The following is an 18687-nucleotide window of genomic DNA, read 5'->3' as shown; positions in this document are numbered from 1 at the left end:
CTCCATTTTGTTTCCCTCTGTCTCCCTGCATTGGTTCCCATCCCCCTGCCATATTAGTTTAACTCCTCTCCAACAGCACTAGCAAACACTCCTCCTCGGACATTGGTTCCAGTCCTGCCTAGGTGCACACGGAGTGAGGATGTGAGACTAATGGGATCGCTCTTTCATAGGGCCAGCACAGGCACGATAGGCCGAATGGCCTCCTTCTGGGTTATGTCATTCTATGTCCTGAGGGAAAGCTCTTCAGGTATATTCCCCTGTCCCCAATGGCAGTCAAACAAAATTTCACAGTATTTATTCCTTCTAACATCTATAATTCTAGTACAGCACAGGAGGAGGCCATTTGGCCCATCGAGTCAGCGCTGGCTCTTTTGAAGAGTAATCCAGTCAGTCCCACTCTACCCCCTCCCCCACCACCCCCCGCTCTTTCCCCATATCCCTGCAATATTTTTTCTTCAAGTATTTATCCAATTCCCTTGTGAAAGTCACTATTGAATCTGCTTCCACCGCCCTTTAGGCAGTGCATTCCAGATCATAACAACCCTCTGTGTAAAGAAATGTTTCCTCATGTCGCCTCTGATTTGTTTGCCAATCACCCAAAATCTGTGCCCTCTGCTTCCAACCCTTCTGCCATTGGGAACAGTTTCCCCTCATTTACTCTATCAAAACCCTTCTTGATTTTAAGCACCTCTATCAAATCTCCCTTGAAGCTCTCTGCTCCAAGGAGAACGACCCCAGTTTCTCCAGTCTGTAACTGAAGTCCCTCAGTCCACTCGGGTAAATCTCTTCTGCAGCCTTTCAAAACCTTTGACATCTTTCCTTAAGTATGACATTGAATGGGTTTGTGTATGTTCAATGATCGGGGTAGATTGTAAATAGGCTGGAGTAGGAGTAGGCTTGATGGGCCAAATGGCCCTTTTTCTTTCTATGTTTTCTCATGTGTTCTGTAATGTTTCTATCTCCAGATCAAAGGTTGTCTATCGATGAATATCATCAGTGCCATTTTCTGCTTACCAGCTGTAATAATGTATTCTATAAACATTTCCATGCAACCATGTTGCTATTATGAACGGCCAAACTACTATGATCAGGTGAGTGTCAAATGATGTTGATGTCGAGCCATAACTAAGCAATATTTTTAAACGCTTTCTGTAATTTATTTGTGTTTTCCACTTTACAGAGTGGCACAGTTCCATGTTTGGCCATACTTCTAGTGCTGGCACTGCTTAACGGGGCGATATCCATTGCAATTTCAAGCTTTAACTGTAAAGCTGTGACTTGTTGCAATGCATCACCAGTGGTAAGCTAAATAATGAACTGATCTTTGACTCTATCACCACTGTGTATGTACACATGTATATTAGCTCTCTTTCCAATTTTAGAAAAGCATGCATGGGCCGATTTTAACTGTTGGGCATCAGGGTGTCGACACCTGTTTTATGCCCCACCCGACTGGAGTCAATGGAATGGCAAACCAGGCAGGGCATGAAACAACCAGCCAATGTGTTGTGCTCGCTTTCCGCCCGGCACGAATAGTTCAAATTAACCTCCCATCATTTTTATTGTCTCCCATTGTCTAATCCCACTCGGTCCAAATACTCAGCAATATTCCCGTTTTGCAAATCGCAGTCTCAGGTGTTAGCTGTGCCTCAGTTGGTAGCACTCTTGCTCTCTGAGCCATAAAGGTGTATGTTCAAGCCCCAATCCAGAGACTTGAGGACAAAATTTAGGCTGACACTCTAATGCAATGCTGAGGGAGTGCTGCACTGTTGGAAGTGCCGTCTTTTCAGATGAGACGTTAAACCGAGGCACCGTCTGCTCTCTCGGGAGGATGTAAAAGATCTCGTGGCACTATTTTGAAGAAGAGCAGGGTGGGGGTTATCCCCGGTGTCCTGGCCAATATTTATCCTTTAATGATTATCACAAAAACAGGTTAGCTGGTCATTATCACATTGCTGTTTGTGGGACCTTGCTGTGCACAAATCAGTGCTTTGGAATGTCCTGAGGTTGTGAAAGGCACTATATAAATGCAAGTTATTTCTTTTTCTTTCCAATTCCCTTGTAAAGGAAATCAACAATGGTTTCTAAGCGCAGAATTCCTATGCAAGTATGTTTTTCTGACCTCTCCACTTCTGGTTGCTATTCACTGAGTTATGTGTATTTTGCTTCTTCTGTGACTATGTAACTGGCTTTGTGTTTATCTGTGGGTGTTGCTATGCGCTGGATAGTTCAAGTTTTCAGTACCTTCCCCGAGACTATAGACTTCCTTGAACCCGAGAGCTCTTTAATTAGTGTCACATATTGGAGAAGTTTAAGAGGAACTTTGATGGCAATGTTCAAAATGGTGTGGGGTTTTGATGAGGTAAATTGGGGAAAATGATTTCCACTGTCAGTAACTCCTTAAAGGGCATAAGTTGTAGAGCACCAGGAATGAAGGGGGAACTTTGGGATATTATTTTACACAGCTGGTTATTAGGCCACGAACGCAATGGTGGAAGCAGAGTCCAGGTCATATTTTAAATGGAGTATGGATAAATACTTGAGGGAATAAAGGCAGGAGGATGGAGCTAAAGAAAGACTTGCAATTCTCTCACACGTTTCTTGACCTATGGATGACCCAAAGCGCATTATAGCCAATTTTGAAGTATGGTCACGACAGTAATGTAGGAAAAGCGGCAGCCAATTTGCGCACAGATAGCTCCCACAAACGGCAATGTGATAATGACCAGATCATCTGACATCTGGTGATGTTAGTTGAGGGACAAATATTGATAGCTCTGGCTGAGAGCCAGCACAGGCGTTAGGGTCCAAATGGGGAAAGTGACAGGGGAATGGGTCCAACTGTTTCAGATAGGAGGCAGAGCACGATGTGCTGAATGGCCTCCTTCGGCGCTAAAACTTAAAAAATTCTATGGGGTGCAAATTGCCCCCCGCCCGAAACGGGGCGCCCCCACCCCCGTGTCAGTGGTTTTTACCGCAGCTGCGGTCAGGTCGCCTCTTGCGTGACATTCGGCTCTTTGTTTTTTTTGTTTTGATCCGGATGTCGGTGTAAATGGGAGCGGTGACTACACCCGAGGGGCGGAAGTTGGGGGCGGAGCGGAGTCACTGCCGCGATGGCATCATCTCGGCGCCACGTCACCGCGGCTCTCACTTAAAGGGGAGAGCCTCCGCGCTTTTAAAACTTCGGGCCACTGGGCCACCAGGGAGGGTTTCGGCCAGGCCAGTGGCCTGGCATCCAGGAGGGGGCCCAGGGGCATAATTGTCAGGCCAACATGACCGTCAGCCGACAAAAAAAAACATGGCGGCCGCAGCAGTGCGCCCTTCCCTTTAAGGGAAGCCACACCGCCACTGCAGAAGGCCACAGCCTCACTGGGCCACTGGGTGGGCTGAAGATTTTCCGAGGGGAATGTCGCCGTCGGCGGGGGGGGGGGGGGTAGATCGGCGGTGTGCACGGTGAGGACATGGTGATGATCAGCAGCAGGGGGGGTTTGGGGTATCACCAGGAAAACTCGGGAGGGCAGTTGGGCTATCAGCAGCCATTCCATGAAAAGTCGGTGGACACGCCACTCCGCAGCGTGGCCGCTGATTTTCGGGGGGTAAGAATCCTTAAGGAAAGGGACAATTTCGGCTCCTATTTATTCATATAATTGCTTTTTGTTTCAGCCGATCATTGTGGTGTACAACAATCCATCTGCACAACCAAATCCCTCCCTTCAGGCCAATGACAATGCTACTCCCTATGATGTGACATTGACAGTGATGGAACATACGTATCAAAAAGTTATAGAATCATAGAGGTTTACGGCACAGGAAGAGGCCATTCGACCCATCGCGTCTGTGCTGACTGAAAAAGAGCTATCCAGCCTAATCCCACTTTCCAGCTCTTAGTCCATAGCCCTCGAGGTTACAGCACTTCAAGGCACATCCAAGTATTTTTCAAATGCGATGAGACTTTCTGCCTCTACCAATCTTTTGGGCAGTGGGTTCGACACCCCCACCCCTCTCTGGGTGAAAAAAATTCTCCTCAACTCCCCTCTAATCCTTCTTCTATGTACCTTGGTGATCGACTTCTCTGATAAGGGAAATCCACTCTATCCAGGACCCTCCAATTTTATACACCTGAATTAAATTCCCCTCAGCCTCCTCTGTTCCAATGAAAACAACCCCAGCTTATCCAATCTTTGCTCGTAGCTAAAATTCTCCAGTCCTAGCAACATCGTACATCTCCTCTGTACCCTCTCTAGCGCAATCACATCTTTCCTGTCATGTGGTGACCAGAAATGTACGCAGTACTCTAGCTGTAGCCTAACTAGTGTTTTTTGCAGTTCTAGCATAACCTCCCTGCTCTTGTCTTTATTAGCCGAGTATAATCGGATATAAGTATTCCGTATGCCTTCTGAACCATCTTATTTACCTGCCCTGCTACCTTCAGGGATCTGTGGACATGCACTCCAAGGCCCCTCTGTTCCTCTACACTTCTCAGTGACTTACCATTTATTGTGTATTCCCTTGCCTTGTTAGCCCTCCACTAATGCATTACTTCACACATCTCTGGATTGAATTCCATTTGCCACTGTTCCACTCACCTGACCAGTTCATTGATATCCTCCTGCAATCTACAGTTTAATTCCTCACTATCAACCACACGTCCCATTTTTGTATCATCTGCAAACTTCTTAATCATGCCCCTTACATTGAGGTCTAGATCATTGATATATACCACAAAAAGCAAGGGACCCAGCACTGAGCCCTGTGGAACCCCACTGGACACAGCCATTACACTCACTAAAACAGCCGTCTATCATTTACCTTTGCTTGGACATGGAAAGGCTTTCTGTTGAAATTCTACTTCGGAAAAATTAATTGTGTTTGTCTTTCAGAACTTGGCCCAATATTACTGGTTCGCCTGGAAAGATTCAGATCTTTTCTGTTCATTTTGTTCTTGGGCTGCCGTCATTTCGCTTTTGAAACTGACCGCAACATCAGGATTTGCCGCATACACAGCAGAACGCGGAAATCCTGAAGTTGCGGTCGGTCAATGACAGCTCCAACACTGGCTGTGCTATGCTCATCTCCCCTCACCTACAGGTGCCAATTGCCCAATCTATTGCCCAAACTCCAATTGCCTTGAGAAGGTGGCAATGGTTTTTCTATTCGAGGCTGCTTCGGAGGGCATTGAGAGTGAACCACCTACAGTCGTCAAGAGTCCCGTGTCAGCTATACCAAGTAGGCGTGGCAGGCTCTCTGAGTGTACCAGTTGCACTGTTCTAACCATCAGATGCCGATTTATTTCTGGCGACAATCCACTCGTTGCTCGATTTATTCAATTCAGTTCCGCAACTTTCCATGCTGGAATGTTAAATTCAGGCCCAGATCCAAAGCATTACTGGTACCCGTGCCTGGTTGTCTCATGTGTCTACCAGTCGAGCAAACCCCCATGCCTGGAGCACTAACTCTTGGAGCTAGATTCTTTGGGATAGTGTACATCATCATCATCTTCGTAGGCAGTCCCTCGAAATCGAGGAAGACTTGCTTCCGCTCTAAAAGTGAGTTCTCAGGTGACTGAACAGAACAATACGGGAATTATAGTCTCTGTCACAGGTGGGACAGACAGTGGTTGAAGGAAAGGGTGGGTGGGACAGGTTTGCCGCACGCTCCTTCCGCTGCCTGCGCTTGTTTTCAGCATGCTCTCGGCGACGAGACTTGAGGTGCTCAGCGCCCTCCTGGATGCTCTTCCTCCACTTAGGATGGTCTTCCACCGGGGTGTACACCGGAATGATAGCAGGTCGGCAGCCTGTGTTACTTCTCTCCCGATTCAAAGTCAGTGGAAATAAAAATCAGGAGAGATGTAAAACGGGCTTCCAGCTCGATATCGCTGGTTTCACACTGTCCCACAAAATCAAGATCAAAATCAAGAGAGTCTACCCCGATGTTTAAAGGTGACAGTTCTGCGTCTTGGAACCATTATTAATCTGTTTAAACTTGATTAGCCATGTTACAAAATAAGTATCAATGTCCGGCACACTGGCGCTGAAGATCAGCCATCCATTACAGAAACGGTCCAATTCTCATTTCCATCTCCAGGGCGGTCTGTTGAAAATTGTGTACCAACAATTTCACTCTCAGGTGTTAAGAAATTGCATCAACAGAAATGCCAGCTGAACATTTTATCAGTGAGGAATTAAAAGCTAATGTGTTAGCAAACAGCAGACTGAAATGGTATGCAAACAAGTTTAAAAAAAGCACACATTTTAAGGTCACCCACATGTATTGAGAAATAACACAAAAGCGATTTCACTCACTTGTGGTAACAGACAAATTTCAGCCGAATGGCACACAGTGACAGCTCAACACACCAACAAATAGCAGAATGTCACCCAAACACACTGCAAATATAAAATCCAACAGCACCCAAGTAACGAATCCCGGAACTTGCGGTCCTGAAGGCGGCGAACTGGGCAGCATTCGCCATCATTTCGTCTTTGAAACTGACCGCAACATCAGGATTTGCCGCATACGCAGGCTAACACGGAAATCCTGAAGTTGCGGTCTTTCAATGACCAATACTGGCTGCGCTGTGCTCAGCCCCCCGCCACCACCTACTGCCACCCTACCCCTTTACCCCCACCCCATCTTAATTTCAGGTTTGCCTTTTCCCCATGTGAGAGCCCCCATCTTTCTTTTGCTCTCTCTAACCAATTGTTTTTTTAAGTTAGAATCACAGGAATTACCCACTTCCTGTTTCCCTGACTGTGAGAATTCTGCCTTTTGGTTGGCTGCTTAGATTTGCTTTTGATTTGCTGGGAATTCCCATTAATTTGCACTGATTTCAATTATGCGTCTGAAATCCTCGCCACAGGGATCATGAAATCTTTGTGCAGAGCTTACTTCGGGGCCAGCGACGAAAGCCTTCGCTTTGCCGCCGACCACATATTACAATCATCTGAAGATGTTAATAAATATCATCGGAGTATGTCAGTAAATAATACACAAAATCATGTGAGCATGTTAATAAATGCAGCACAGATCAGTTTCATGGGCACATTAACAAATAGTGCAGGGAGACGTGTATCAAGTGAATTAAATCAATCGAATATAAACCAGACAGGAAGAGCTTTACACGCGGGTTATTTTACCCTAGAGTTTTTCAGTGAATTTATCAATTAGATTGCTAGTGTTGAGATTCACTAGCTTCCGAACTCACGTCACCTTGCCACATTATCATGATTCGGCCCTTCAAGGACAAAGTATTCAGAGGTGGAAAATGAGAAAGGAAGGGTTTAAAAATGAATGTTATTTTCAATCGTCTCAAATTGTAAAATAGAGACCAATGGTGAGCCTCCTCTTCAATAGATTACCTCTATGTATTAGGTAGTCAAGGGTTACATACGAACATAGACAGACAGGTAAAGACCCTCTGGTCCATTCAACCTGTCTCACACAATGGTGACACCTTGTGTATCAAAACATATACACTCCACCCCACCCCCAAACCATGTGATCTCCTGGGAGAGGCAAAAAAACAGATAATAAACCCAGGCCAACTTGGGGAAAAAAATCTGCGAAATTCCTCTCCGACCCATCTAGGCGATCGAAACTGGTCCAGATCACTCTGGCCATTAAATTCCCTGCAGTACCTGCCTTCTGCAAGAGGTGATCTCCTTTGTAGCCAGAAACAAATCCATCTTTTGCTTGAAGGAATTCAGTGAGTCTGCATCCACCAGATGAGACAGCAGCTTGTTTCAGAGGCCTATTATTCTCTGTGAAAAGAACCACCTTCTGACAGCTAACCTAGATCTAGCCCTACACAACTTAAATTTGTGGTTTTCTAATGTAACTGTATTGCTTTGCTGCATAATAAATCTATTCAAAGCTACAAAGTTCATTTGTTGTATTTTGAAAGTACTGAACAAAACCCCAGAATTTCAGCGAGTGGTGATTGATGGTTGATTAGATTTGGGTACAAGGGGACATAAATCATTGTACTGTTCACCTTATCTCTGTCCAGAGGTTGCACCAGTTTCCTTTCCTATATCTGTGCACTCATTTAGTATCTGCGATGTTTGCTTACTCATTTCAGCCTTATTCCCACAGCACTTTAGCTGGTATCCAGCACCTGAAATCCATTCAATGCTTCAGTTCCCCGCTGCTCTTCCTAGATTGCCTGTGCAATCTGAGTTAACATGCCAGTGCCATACTGAGAGAGTGCTGCATTGTTGGAGAAGACATTAATCCCCGATCATGTTCTGGTGATTCAGGTAGAATTAACAGCACAGAAACAGGCCATTTGTGCTGGTATTTATGCTCCACACGAGGCTCGTCCCACTTTACTTCTAAACACCAAAGACCACAAAGTAATTATGAATTGCGAAGAGTCCATTTGGCCATCTTAGTTGATCCATCCAGAGAGATCCTAACATCCCCCATTGTGGCATCCAGTTGTTTCTTAAACCATTCCAGGATTTTTTTTACATCCGCTACCCTTTATCTGGATGTTTATTCCACATGTTGATTCGTTTTTGAGTGAACAAAAAGTTCCTGAGGTCAGTAGTGAGGTTACTTTTACTAGTTTCAGCCTGTGTCCATTTCTACTCCAAAGTTTAAAATAAAGTAATATTCTGGGTTAACTTTATCTATACCCCTACAATCCTGTCTACCTCCATAAGATTAGGGTTATCAAGGGATATGGGGATCGGGCGGGAAAGTGGAGTTGAGATTGAAGATCAGGCACAAACTTATTGAATGGCGGAGCAGACTCAAGGGGCCAAATGCTCCTAATTCTTACGTTCTTAAGATCAGCCCCAAGATACATCTTTTCCAGGCTGAAAAGCCCACGTTTCTCCAGTCTTTCCTCATAGCTCCCCAGTAAGTGTCAGCTGTGGCTCAGTGGGTAGCACTCTTGCCTCAGAGGACAGAAGGTTGTGGGTTCAAGTCCACTCCAGACACTTGAGCACAAAATCTAGGCTGACCACTCCTAGTGCAGTACTGAGGGAGTGCTGCGCTGTCAGAGGTGCCGTCCTTTCAGATGAAATGTTAAACTGAGGCCCGGACTGTCCTCTCAGGTCGATATAAAAAAATCCCATGGCACTAATTGAAGAAAAGCAGGGGAGTTCTCACCAGTATCCTACCTCATCTCTCACCCTCAACCAACATCACTAAAACAGATCATCTGGTTGTTATGACATTGCTGCTTGTAGGAGCTTGCTGTGCGCAAATTGGCTACTGTGTTTCCTACATTACAATACTGACTAAAATTCAAACGTACTTAATTAACTGTAAAGTACGTTGAAACATCCTGAGGACATGCAAGGCTCATAGATAAATATAGGTTTTTCTTTCTTTTACTCAGACATTAGGAATCATGTAAGATTTCTAAATCTCTGGCATTAAATTGACAGCACGACCAATTCTTTTATTACAATTTGGAATAAGTTTATTAAACACACGCACATGCAAATAGCAAATAGACAAGATAGAGGCAGAGAGGTTGTTTCCACTGGTCGGGGAGACTAGAACTAGGGGGTACAGCCTCAAAATACGGGGGAGCCAATTTAAAACCGAGTTGAGAAGGAATTTCTTCTCCCAGAGGGTTGTGAATCTGTGGAATTCTCTGCCCAAGGAAGCAGTTGAGGCTAGCTCATTGAATGTATTCAAGTCACAGATAGATAGATTTTTAACCAATCAGGGAATTAAGGGTTACGGGGAGCGGGCGGGTAAGTGGAGCTGAGTCCACGGCCAGATCAGCCATGATCTTGTTGAATGGCGGAGCAGGCTCGAGGGGCTAGATGGCCTACTCCTGTTCCTAATTCTTATGTTCTTATGTTCTATCCCACGGACTCTACTTAATTACAACAGATACAATGATGTTACAATAAAAAAGGTATAAAAAGGTATACTTTACTTCCCTCTGGCAAAGCACACAGCCTGCTCCTTTGTCTGTAGAGGGAGGTCCTGCTTTGCCACGTGCTTAAGAAAAAAACAGCAATCTATGGGTTGAGTTTTTATACCTCTTCAGGCCATAGTTTCTCAGAAAGCCTCAGGATTGGGTTTTGGTTCCAGGGCCGTTCCTGATTGGCTTCTCCTCATACAACTCTTTTTTGGGGACAAAAATAAACATTAAATCAAGTGCCCCCCGATCTGGGGGACACTCCAGCTTCTCCTCATACATGTGTCCGTCTGGAGGGCTGGTGCCATTCCTTGATTAGGTTAATGGCTTTCCAATTAACATCTTTTCCAGTTTGCTGAGTTTCAAAGCCATGCTTCTTTGTAACTTGAGCTCTGCCCAGCCAGGAAACATGAACTTGGGGAAGGTCTCTTCAAACTTGTCTTTTTGTATAATCTACACTTACATATATATAAACAGAATCAATTTTATCATTACTAAACACTTTTATTCTCTTTTATTCTTACAATCAGCTGTGTTGCTCTTCTCTGCACTGCCTCCAGTACTTGAATGTCTCTCTTGTCTCTTGGGACCAGAACTGGACACAATACTTGAGGTGCGGTCTGACTAGAGCAGTGGGAAGTTTGCTCACTATCTCCTGTGACATACCATCTACTGTTTTGGCTATGCAGCTTGAAGTGGAGATTAAATAAATAACCCCGACAGCGTCTGTTAGGAATCAAACTCAAGTCAGTTTGTTTTACTTGCAAGGGAGAAAACAGGCCATATGTCAGTCCCTACTGAACTCTCTGTACCCGTTTCTCTCTGATCAAAGAACACACAGGGTTTTTATACAGTTACTCGGCCTATAATGGCAGGACATTCAATACATGTGACATACATACATTGGTTCGAATGGTCAAAAGCCATTGTCACTCAAAGCAAAGATGATTTCTATCCCGCCTTTCCTGGTACCTTTCCATTTTACTGTGTCTCAGGATCCCTTGGAATGTTATCTTATCACTTATGTGCCTGGCTCCAATTTGACCGTTGCTTGTACTGGGTACTGTTTTCACTGATGTGTCAGTTTGAGTCATACCATCCCCCATTTACCTCTCCTGTTAGGACAAGATATACTGAAAAGCAACTTTCAAACAAAATACAGATGTACAGTTCTCAACCTAATCCTTGGCTTTATGTGTTTAGTTTGTAATGGCTGCCCTGGTTCTGCACATACACACTTTAACCCTTTATTCCATGTCTGATATGTCCAGTGTGACCTATTGTCCCACTTCGCAGCTCAATCGCCAACATTAACAGTTGCTTTACTGATCGCTGCTCTGCTTTTGTTGAGCAGCCTTGCAAATTCCATTGGCATTGTCCAGCAAGAGATCAGTGGATCCTCCCGGATCCTCCCGAAAAATGGTTAAAACAACTATTTCCACCATTCAGTTAATTCAGAGACTAGGGTCCTGAACTTAAGGAAAGGTAACTTCGATGGTATGAGACGTGAGTTGGTTAGGATAGACTGGCGAATGATACTTAAAGGGTTGGCGGTGGATAGCCAATGGAAAACATTTACAGATCACATGGATGAACTTCAACAATTGTACATCCCTGTCTGGAGTAAAAATAAAATGGGGAAGGTGGCTCAACTGTGGCTAACAAGAGAAATTAAGGATAGTGTTAAACACAAGGAAGAGGCATATAAATTGTCCAGAAAAATCAGCAAACCTGAGGACTGGGAGAAAATTAGAATTCATCAGAGGAGGACAAAGGGTTTAATTAGGAGGGGGAAAATAGAGTATGAGAGGAAGCTTGCAGAGAACATAAAAACTGACTGCAAAAGCTTCTATAAATATGTGAAGAGAAAAAGATTAGTGATGACAAACGTAGGTCCCTTGCAGTCAGAATCAGATGAATTTATAATGGGGAACAAAGAAATGGCAGACCAGTTGAACAAACACTTTGGTTCTGTCTTCACGAAGGAAGACACAAATAACCTTCCGGAAATACTAGGGGACCGAGGGTCTAGTGAGAAGGAGTAACTGAAGGATAACCTTATTAGTCGGGAAATTGTGTTAGGGAAATTGATGGGATTGAAGGCCGATAAATCCCCAGGGACTCATAGGCTGCATCCCAGAGTACTTAAGGAAGTGGCCCTAGAAATAGTGGATGCATTGGTGATCATTTTCCAACAGTCTATCGACTCTGGATCAATTCCTATGGACTGGAGAGTAGCTAATGTAACACCACTTTTTAAAAAAGGAGGGAGAGAGAAAACAGGGAATTATAGACCAGTTAGCCTGACATCAGTAGTAGGGAAAATGTTCAAATCAATTATTAAAGATGAAATAGCAGCGCATTTGGAAAGCAGTGGCAGGATCGGTCCAAGTCAGCGTGGATTTATGAAAGGGAAATCATGCTTGACAAATCTTCTAGAATTTTTTGAGGATGTAACTAGTGGAGTGGACAAGGGAGAACCAGCAGATGTGGTGTATTTGGATTTCAAAAGGCTTTTGACAAGGTCCCATACAAGAGATTGGTGTGCAACATTAAAGCACATGGTATTGGGGGTAATGTATTAACGTGGATAGAGAACTGGTTGGCAGACAGGAAGCAGAGAGTCGGGATAAACGGGTCCTTTTCAGAATGGCAGGCAGTGACTAGTGCGGTGCCGCAGGGCTCAGTGCTGGGGCCCCAGCTATTTACAATATACATCAATGATTTAGATGAAAGAATTGAGTATAATATCTCCAAGTTTGTATATGACACTAAGCTGGGTGGCGGTGTGAGCTGTGAGGAGGATGCTAAGAAGCTGCAGGGTGACTTGGACAGGTTAGGTGAGTGGGCAAATCCATGGCAGATGCAGTATAATGTGGATAAATGTGAGGTTATCCACTTTGGTGGCAAAAACACGAAGGCATAAGAACATAAGAACATAAGAATTAGGAACAGGAGGAAGCCATCTAGCCCCTCGAGCCTGCTCCGCCATTCAACAAGATCATGACTGATCTGGCCGTGGACTCAGCTCCACTTACGCGCCCGCTCCCCGTAACTCTTAATTCCCTTATTGGTTAAAAATCTATCTATCTGTGATTGGAATACATTCAATGAGCTAGCCTTAACTGCTTCCTTGGGCAGAGAATTCCACAGATTCACAACCCTCTGGGAGAAGAAATTCCTTCTCAACTCGGTTTTAAATTGGCTCCCCCGTATTTTGAGGCTGTGCCCCCTAGTTCTAGTCTCCCTGACCAGTGGAAACAACCTCTCTGCCTCTATCTTGTCTATCCCTTTCATTATTTTAAATGTTTCTATAAGATCTCCCCTCATCCTTCTGAATTCCAACGAGTAATAAGGCAGAATATTATCTGAATGGCGGCAGATTAGGAAAAGGGGAGGTGCAACGAGACCTGGGTGTCATGGTACATCAGTCATTGAAAGTTGGCATGCAGGTACAGCAGGTGATGAAGAAGGCACATGGCATGTTGGCCTTCATAGCTAGGGAATTTGAGTATAGGAGAAGGGAGGTCTTACTGCAGTTGTACAGGGCCTTGGTGAGGTCTCACCTGGAATATTGTGTTCAATTTGGTCTCCGAATCTGAGGAAGGGCGTTCTTGCTATTGAGGGAGTGCAGCAAAGGTTCACCAGACTAATTCCAGGGATGGCAGGACTGACATATGAAGAAAGACTGGGTCGACTAGGCTTATATTCACTGGAATTTCGAAGAATTAGAGGGGATCTCATCGAAACATATAAAATTCTGACGGGATTGGACAGGTTAGATGCAGGAAGAATGTTACTGATGTTGGGGAAGTCCGAAAGCAGGGGACACAGTCTAAGGATAAGGGGTAAGCCATTTAGGACTGAGATGAGGAGAAACGTCTTCACTCAGAGAGTTGTAAACCTGTGGAATTCTCCACCACAGAAAGTTGTTGAGGCCAGTTCATTACATATATTTAAAAGGGAGTTAGATGTGGTCTTTATGGCTTAAGGGATCAAGGGGTATGGAGAGAAAGCAGGAAAGGGGTACTGAAGTTGCATGATCAGCCATGATCTTATTGAATGGTGGTGCAGGCTCAAAGGGCCGAATAGCCTACTCCTGCACCTATTTTCTATGTTTCTATGTTTCTAAGACCTGCTGAGCAATATCTTGGCTTTAACATTGCTGCTTTTATATAGCGTGTATTTGCTGAGTGAAGTCAGCAAAGACAGCCATAGTAAAGACGGCAGCTGTATCTTGTCAGCCGTGGCTCAGCGGCTAGCTTTCTATACTGTTGGGTCAGAAGGTTGTGGGTTCAGGTCCCACTCCAGGACACAAAATCTAGGCTGACTCTCCAGTGCAGTACTGGGGGAGTCCTGCACTGTCTGTTGCATCATCTTTTGGATGTGAAGTTAAGTCTGGGCCTCTCTGGTGGACGGAAAAGATCGCAGCGCACTATTTAAAAGAGCAGGGATGATCTCTGCAGTGTCCTGGCCAATGTTTATACCTCAACCAACATCACTAAAACATTGTTGTTTGTGGGAGCTTGTTGTGCACAAACTGCCTGCCACATTTCCTACAGCACAAGAGGGAGTAGACTTCAGAAGTACTTCACTGGCTGTAAAGCGCTTTGGGACATCCTACAGGCAGGAAAGGCGCTTTAGCAATGCGAGTCTTTCTTTTCTTCTTCTTACGTACTCTTCATTTTGCAACTGTTGAAATTTCCAGCTTTTTAACAGCACTCATGGGCGTGTAGGTCGTATCTTGGAGAATCAGGCTATCATAAATGGGATCTGGATTGGAAAGGCCCTTTGGAAGCTGAAATAAATAATGACAAAAGTCAAGAACCAACACTTTGCCAGGGTTCAGTACCAAGCCTACAGGCAAAACCTGGTGTAATTGTGCCTGGAGCAGCAAGTTACTGCAGCATCAACATAGAAAAGTTCTGCCTCTACACAGCATTCTAAACAGCGGGAGCAGCATGCTATAAACAGAGCTAAGTGATCCCACAACCAATGGATCAGATCATAGAACCATAGAAATTTACAGCACGGAAGGAGGCCATTTCGGCCCATCGTGTCCACGCTGGTCAACAAAGAGCTATCCAGCCTAATCCCACTTTCCAGCTCTAAGTCCGTAACCCTGGCACTTCGAGTGCACAGCCAAGTACTTTTTAAATGTGGTGAGGGTTTCTGCCTCTACCACCCTTTCAGGCAGTGAATTCCAGACCCCCACCACCCTCTAGGTGAAGAAATTTCCCCTCAAATCCCCTCTAAACCTCCCCCAATTACTTTAAATCTATGCCCCCTGGTTGTTGACTCCTCTGCTAAGGGAAATAGGCCCTTTCTATCCACTATATCTAGGCCCCTCATAACGTTATACACCTCAATGAGGTCTACCCTCAGCTCCTCTGTTCCAAAGAAAACAAACCCAGCCTATCCAATCTGTCCTCAAAGCTAAGATTTTCCACTCCCGGCAACATCCTCGCAAATCTCCTCTGTACCCTCTCCAGTGCAATCACATCCTTCTTGTAATGCAATGACCAGAACCGAATGCAGTACTCCAGCTGTGGCCTAACCAGTGTTTTATACAGTTCAAGCATAACCCACTTTTTTTTTAATTCGTAGCCAATCGTTCCAATTCTTTGTCAAATCACAAACGCTAGAGGTCACCTTGCACACATCAAGGATCACTCTGCGCCAATGCTCTTAGCCAAAAGGCCTAGAGCCACTGCACCGTTCCTGGAAGTACTGCAATACCAGGTTCGTGCCATGGAGGTGGATGGGTCAGGCCCCCCACACACCTCCGTGGAGGTGGATGGGTCAAGCCACCCCACCCACCTCCTGTTTCCAAAAAGCAACCATATACCTTCCTGATCCAGGGAGAACCACCTTGGGGTCATGGTGGTTACTCCCCTGTCAGGTCAGTTACGCATGATCTTAGCCAAAAGGCTGAGAAGCGGATACCCACTTGCTCTTATATTCTATGCCTCAGCTAATAAAGGCAAGCATTCCGTATGCCTCCTTAACCACCTTATCCACCTGGCCTGCTATCTTCAGGGTTCTGCGGACATGCAATCCCAGGTTCCTTTATTCCTTTACACTTCTCAATGTCCTACCATTTAATGTGTATTCCCTTGCCTTGTTAGCCCTCCCCAAATGCATTACGTCACACTTCTCTGGATTAAATTCCATTTGCTACTGTTCTGCCCACCTGATCAAAGCTCTGCAGTTCTGCCACAGTTAGTCGTGAATGATTGTGGACACTTAACGGGAGGAGGAGGCTCCGTAAATATCCCCATCCTCAATGATAGCAGAGTCCAGCACGCAAGTGCAGAAGACAAGGCTGAAGCATTCTCAACCACCTTCAACTGGAAGTGCCGAGTGGATGATCCATTTTAACCTCCTTCTGAGGTTCCCACCATCACAGAAGCTAGTCTTCATCCAATCCAATTCATTCCACATGATATCAAGAAGTGACTGAGCGTACTGGATACAGCAAAGGCTATGGGCCCCAACAACATCCCGGCTATCGTGCTGAAGTCTTGTGCTCCAGAACGAGCCGCGCCTCTAGCCAAACTGTTCAAATACTGCTAAAATGCTGGTATCTATCCGACAATGTGGAAAATTGCCCAGATATGTCCTGTCCACAAAAGGCGGGCCAAATCCAATCCAGCCAATTACCGTCCCATCAGTCTGCTCTCAATCATGAGCAAAGTGATGGAAGGTGTCGTCGACAGTGCTATCAAGTGGCACTTACTCACCAAGCACCCGCTCACCGATGTATTCTGCGGTCAGTGTCTCATCTCCTGACTCTCCAAAGCCTTTCCACCATCTACAAGGCACAAGTCAGGAGGGTGATGGAATATTCTCCACTTGCCTGGATGAGCGCAGCTTCAACAACACTCAAGAAGCTCGACAACATCCAGGACAAAGTAACCTGCTTAACTGGCACCCCATCCACCACCTCAAACATTCACTCCCTCCACCACCGGCGCACCGTGGCTGCAGTGCGTATCACCTACAAATGCACTGCAGCAACTCGCCAAGGCTTCTTCAGCAGCACCTCCCAAACCTGTAACCGCTTAGAAGGACAAGGGCAGCAGGCGCATGGGAACATCGCCTCCTGCAAATTCCACTCCAAGTCACACACCATCCTGACTTGCAAATATATCACCGTTCCTTCATCGTCGCTGGGTCAAAATCCTGGAACTCCCTCCCTAACAGCACTGTGGGATCACCTTCGCCACACGGACTGCAGTGGTTCAAGAAGGCGGCTCACCACCACCTTCTCAAGGGCAATTAGGGATGGCCAATAAATGCCGGCCTTGTCAGTGACACCCACATCCCGTAAACAAATTTTTAAAAATCTATAATCAATTGGTGAAATTTCCCCCCGAGACCCCTCACCACTGAGGGTTTCTTCTATTCAGCATGTGGCTCATCTGACAATCAGCACCTGGAAATCAGAGACAATGGCCGCAATATTTTCTAAGACGGGTTGTGTAAAGAAGGGAGGTGGAGAAGACCATGTTTTTCACAGCATGCATCTTTTTATTAAACAGGATCCCCGCCCAGAAGCCAATGGTGGCGTAAGGTGTTGTGATGGTGGTGTAGGGTGTTCCGATGGTGGGGTAGGGGGTTCCGATGGTGGGGTAGGGGGTTCCGATGGTGGGGTAGGGGGTTGCGATGGTGGGGTAGGGGGTTGCGATGGTGGGTAGGGGGTTGCGATGGTGGGGTAGGGTGATGCGATGGTGGGGTAGGGTGATGCGATGGTAGGGTAGGGTGTTGCAATGGTAGTGTAAGGGGTTCTGATGGTGGGGTAAGGGGTTGCGATGGTGGGGTAGGGTGATGTGATGGTAGGGTAGGATGTTGCGATGGTAGGGTAGGATGTTGCGATGGTAGGGTAAGGGGTTCCGATGGTGGGGTAGGATGTTGCAACGGTGGGGTAGGGGGCTGCGATGGTGGGGTAGGGTGTTGCGACGGTGGGGTAGGATGTTGCAACGGTGGGGTATTGGGCTGCGATGGTGGGGTAGGATGTTGCGATGGTGGTGTAGGGTGTTGCGATGGTAGGGTAGGATGTTGCGAAGGTGGGGTAGGATGTTGCGACGGTGGGGTAGGATGTTGCGACGGTGGGGTAGGATGTTGTGACGGTGGGGTAGGATGTTGTGACGGTGGGGTAGGATGTTCCGATGGTGGGGTAGGGGGCTGCGATGGTGGGGTAGGATGTTGCGATGGTGGGGTAGGGTGTTGCGATGGTGGGGTAGGGGGCTGCGATGGTGGGGTAGGGGGCTGCGATGGTGGGGTAGGGTGTTGCGATGCTGGGGTAGGGTGTTCCGATGGTGGGGTAGGATGTTGCGACGGTGGGGTATTGGGCTGCGATGGTGGGATAGGATGTTGCGATGGTGGTGTAGGGTGTTGCGATGGTAGGGTAGGGGGCTGCGACGGTGAGCTAGGGTGTTCCGATGGTGGGGTGGGGTGGGGTGTTGCGACGGTGGGGTAGGGGGCTGCGATGGTGGGGTAGGGGGATGCGATGGTGGGGTAGGGAGATGCGATGGTGGGGTAGGGTGTTCGATGGTGGGGTAGAGTGTTGCGATGGTGGGGTAGGGTGTTGCAATGGTGGGGTCGGGGGTTGCAATGGTGGGGTAGGGGGTTCTAATGCCAGGGAGGCAGGTAACTTGGTAGACTGGGAGAATGCACTGCTGCTCCTGCTGGCCCACCATCAGTGCTGTAAGGGCAATTACCTTTCCCCCCAATCTGTCCTCAACCCCCGAGAGCTGCCGGGTTTCAGGAGTCTCATATGGGAAAAGAAAATGTTATAT

The 18687-nt window shown here is 46.3% G+C and overlaps 1 protein-coding gene and 1 pseudogene across 4 annotated transcripts in view; one reads left to right on the top strand and one right to left on the bottom strand.

Annotated features, from left to right (window-relative positions):
- LOC139266027 (membrane-spanning 4-domains subfamily A member 8-like) overlaps positions 1 to 6596 on the top strand; it is a 65214-nt gene extending 58618 nt beyond the window's left edge. For all 4 annotated transcript variants that reach the window (XM_070883798.1, XM_070883799.1, XM_070883800.1 and 1 more), the window contains 3 exons: positions 966 to 1091; positions 1181 to 1300; positions 3664 to 6596. In XM_070883798.1, coding sequence (XP_070739899.1) covers positions 966 to 1091; positions 1181 to 1300; positions 3664 to 3795 — 378 coding nt within the window. In that variant the 3' untranslated portion in view covers positions 3796 to 6596. The remainder of the gene's footprint in view (positions 1 to 965; positions 1092 to 1180; positions 1301 to 3663) is intronic.
- An 8995-nt stretch (positions 6597 to 15591) lies between these two features.
- LOC139266416 (U2 spliceosomal RNA) lies at positions 15592 to 15829 on the bottom strand (annotated as a pseudogene).
- Positions 15830 to 18687: the final 2858 nt, after the last annotated feature.

The sequence above is a fragment of the Pristiophorus japonicus genome, chromosome 6 (assembly GCF_044704955.1).
Source record: "Pristiophorus japonicus isolate sPriJap1 chromosome 6, sPriJap1.hap1, whole genome shotgun sequence".
Classification (NCBI taxonomy): domain Eukaryota; kingdom Metazoa; phylum Chordata; class Chondrichthyes; family Pristiophoridae; genus Pristiophorus; species Pristiophorus japonicus.
The sequence above is the reverse complement of the archived record's forward strand: the minus strand, read 5'-3'. Positions and strand labels throughout refer to the sequence as shown.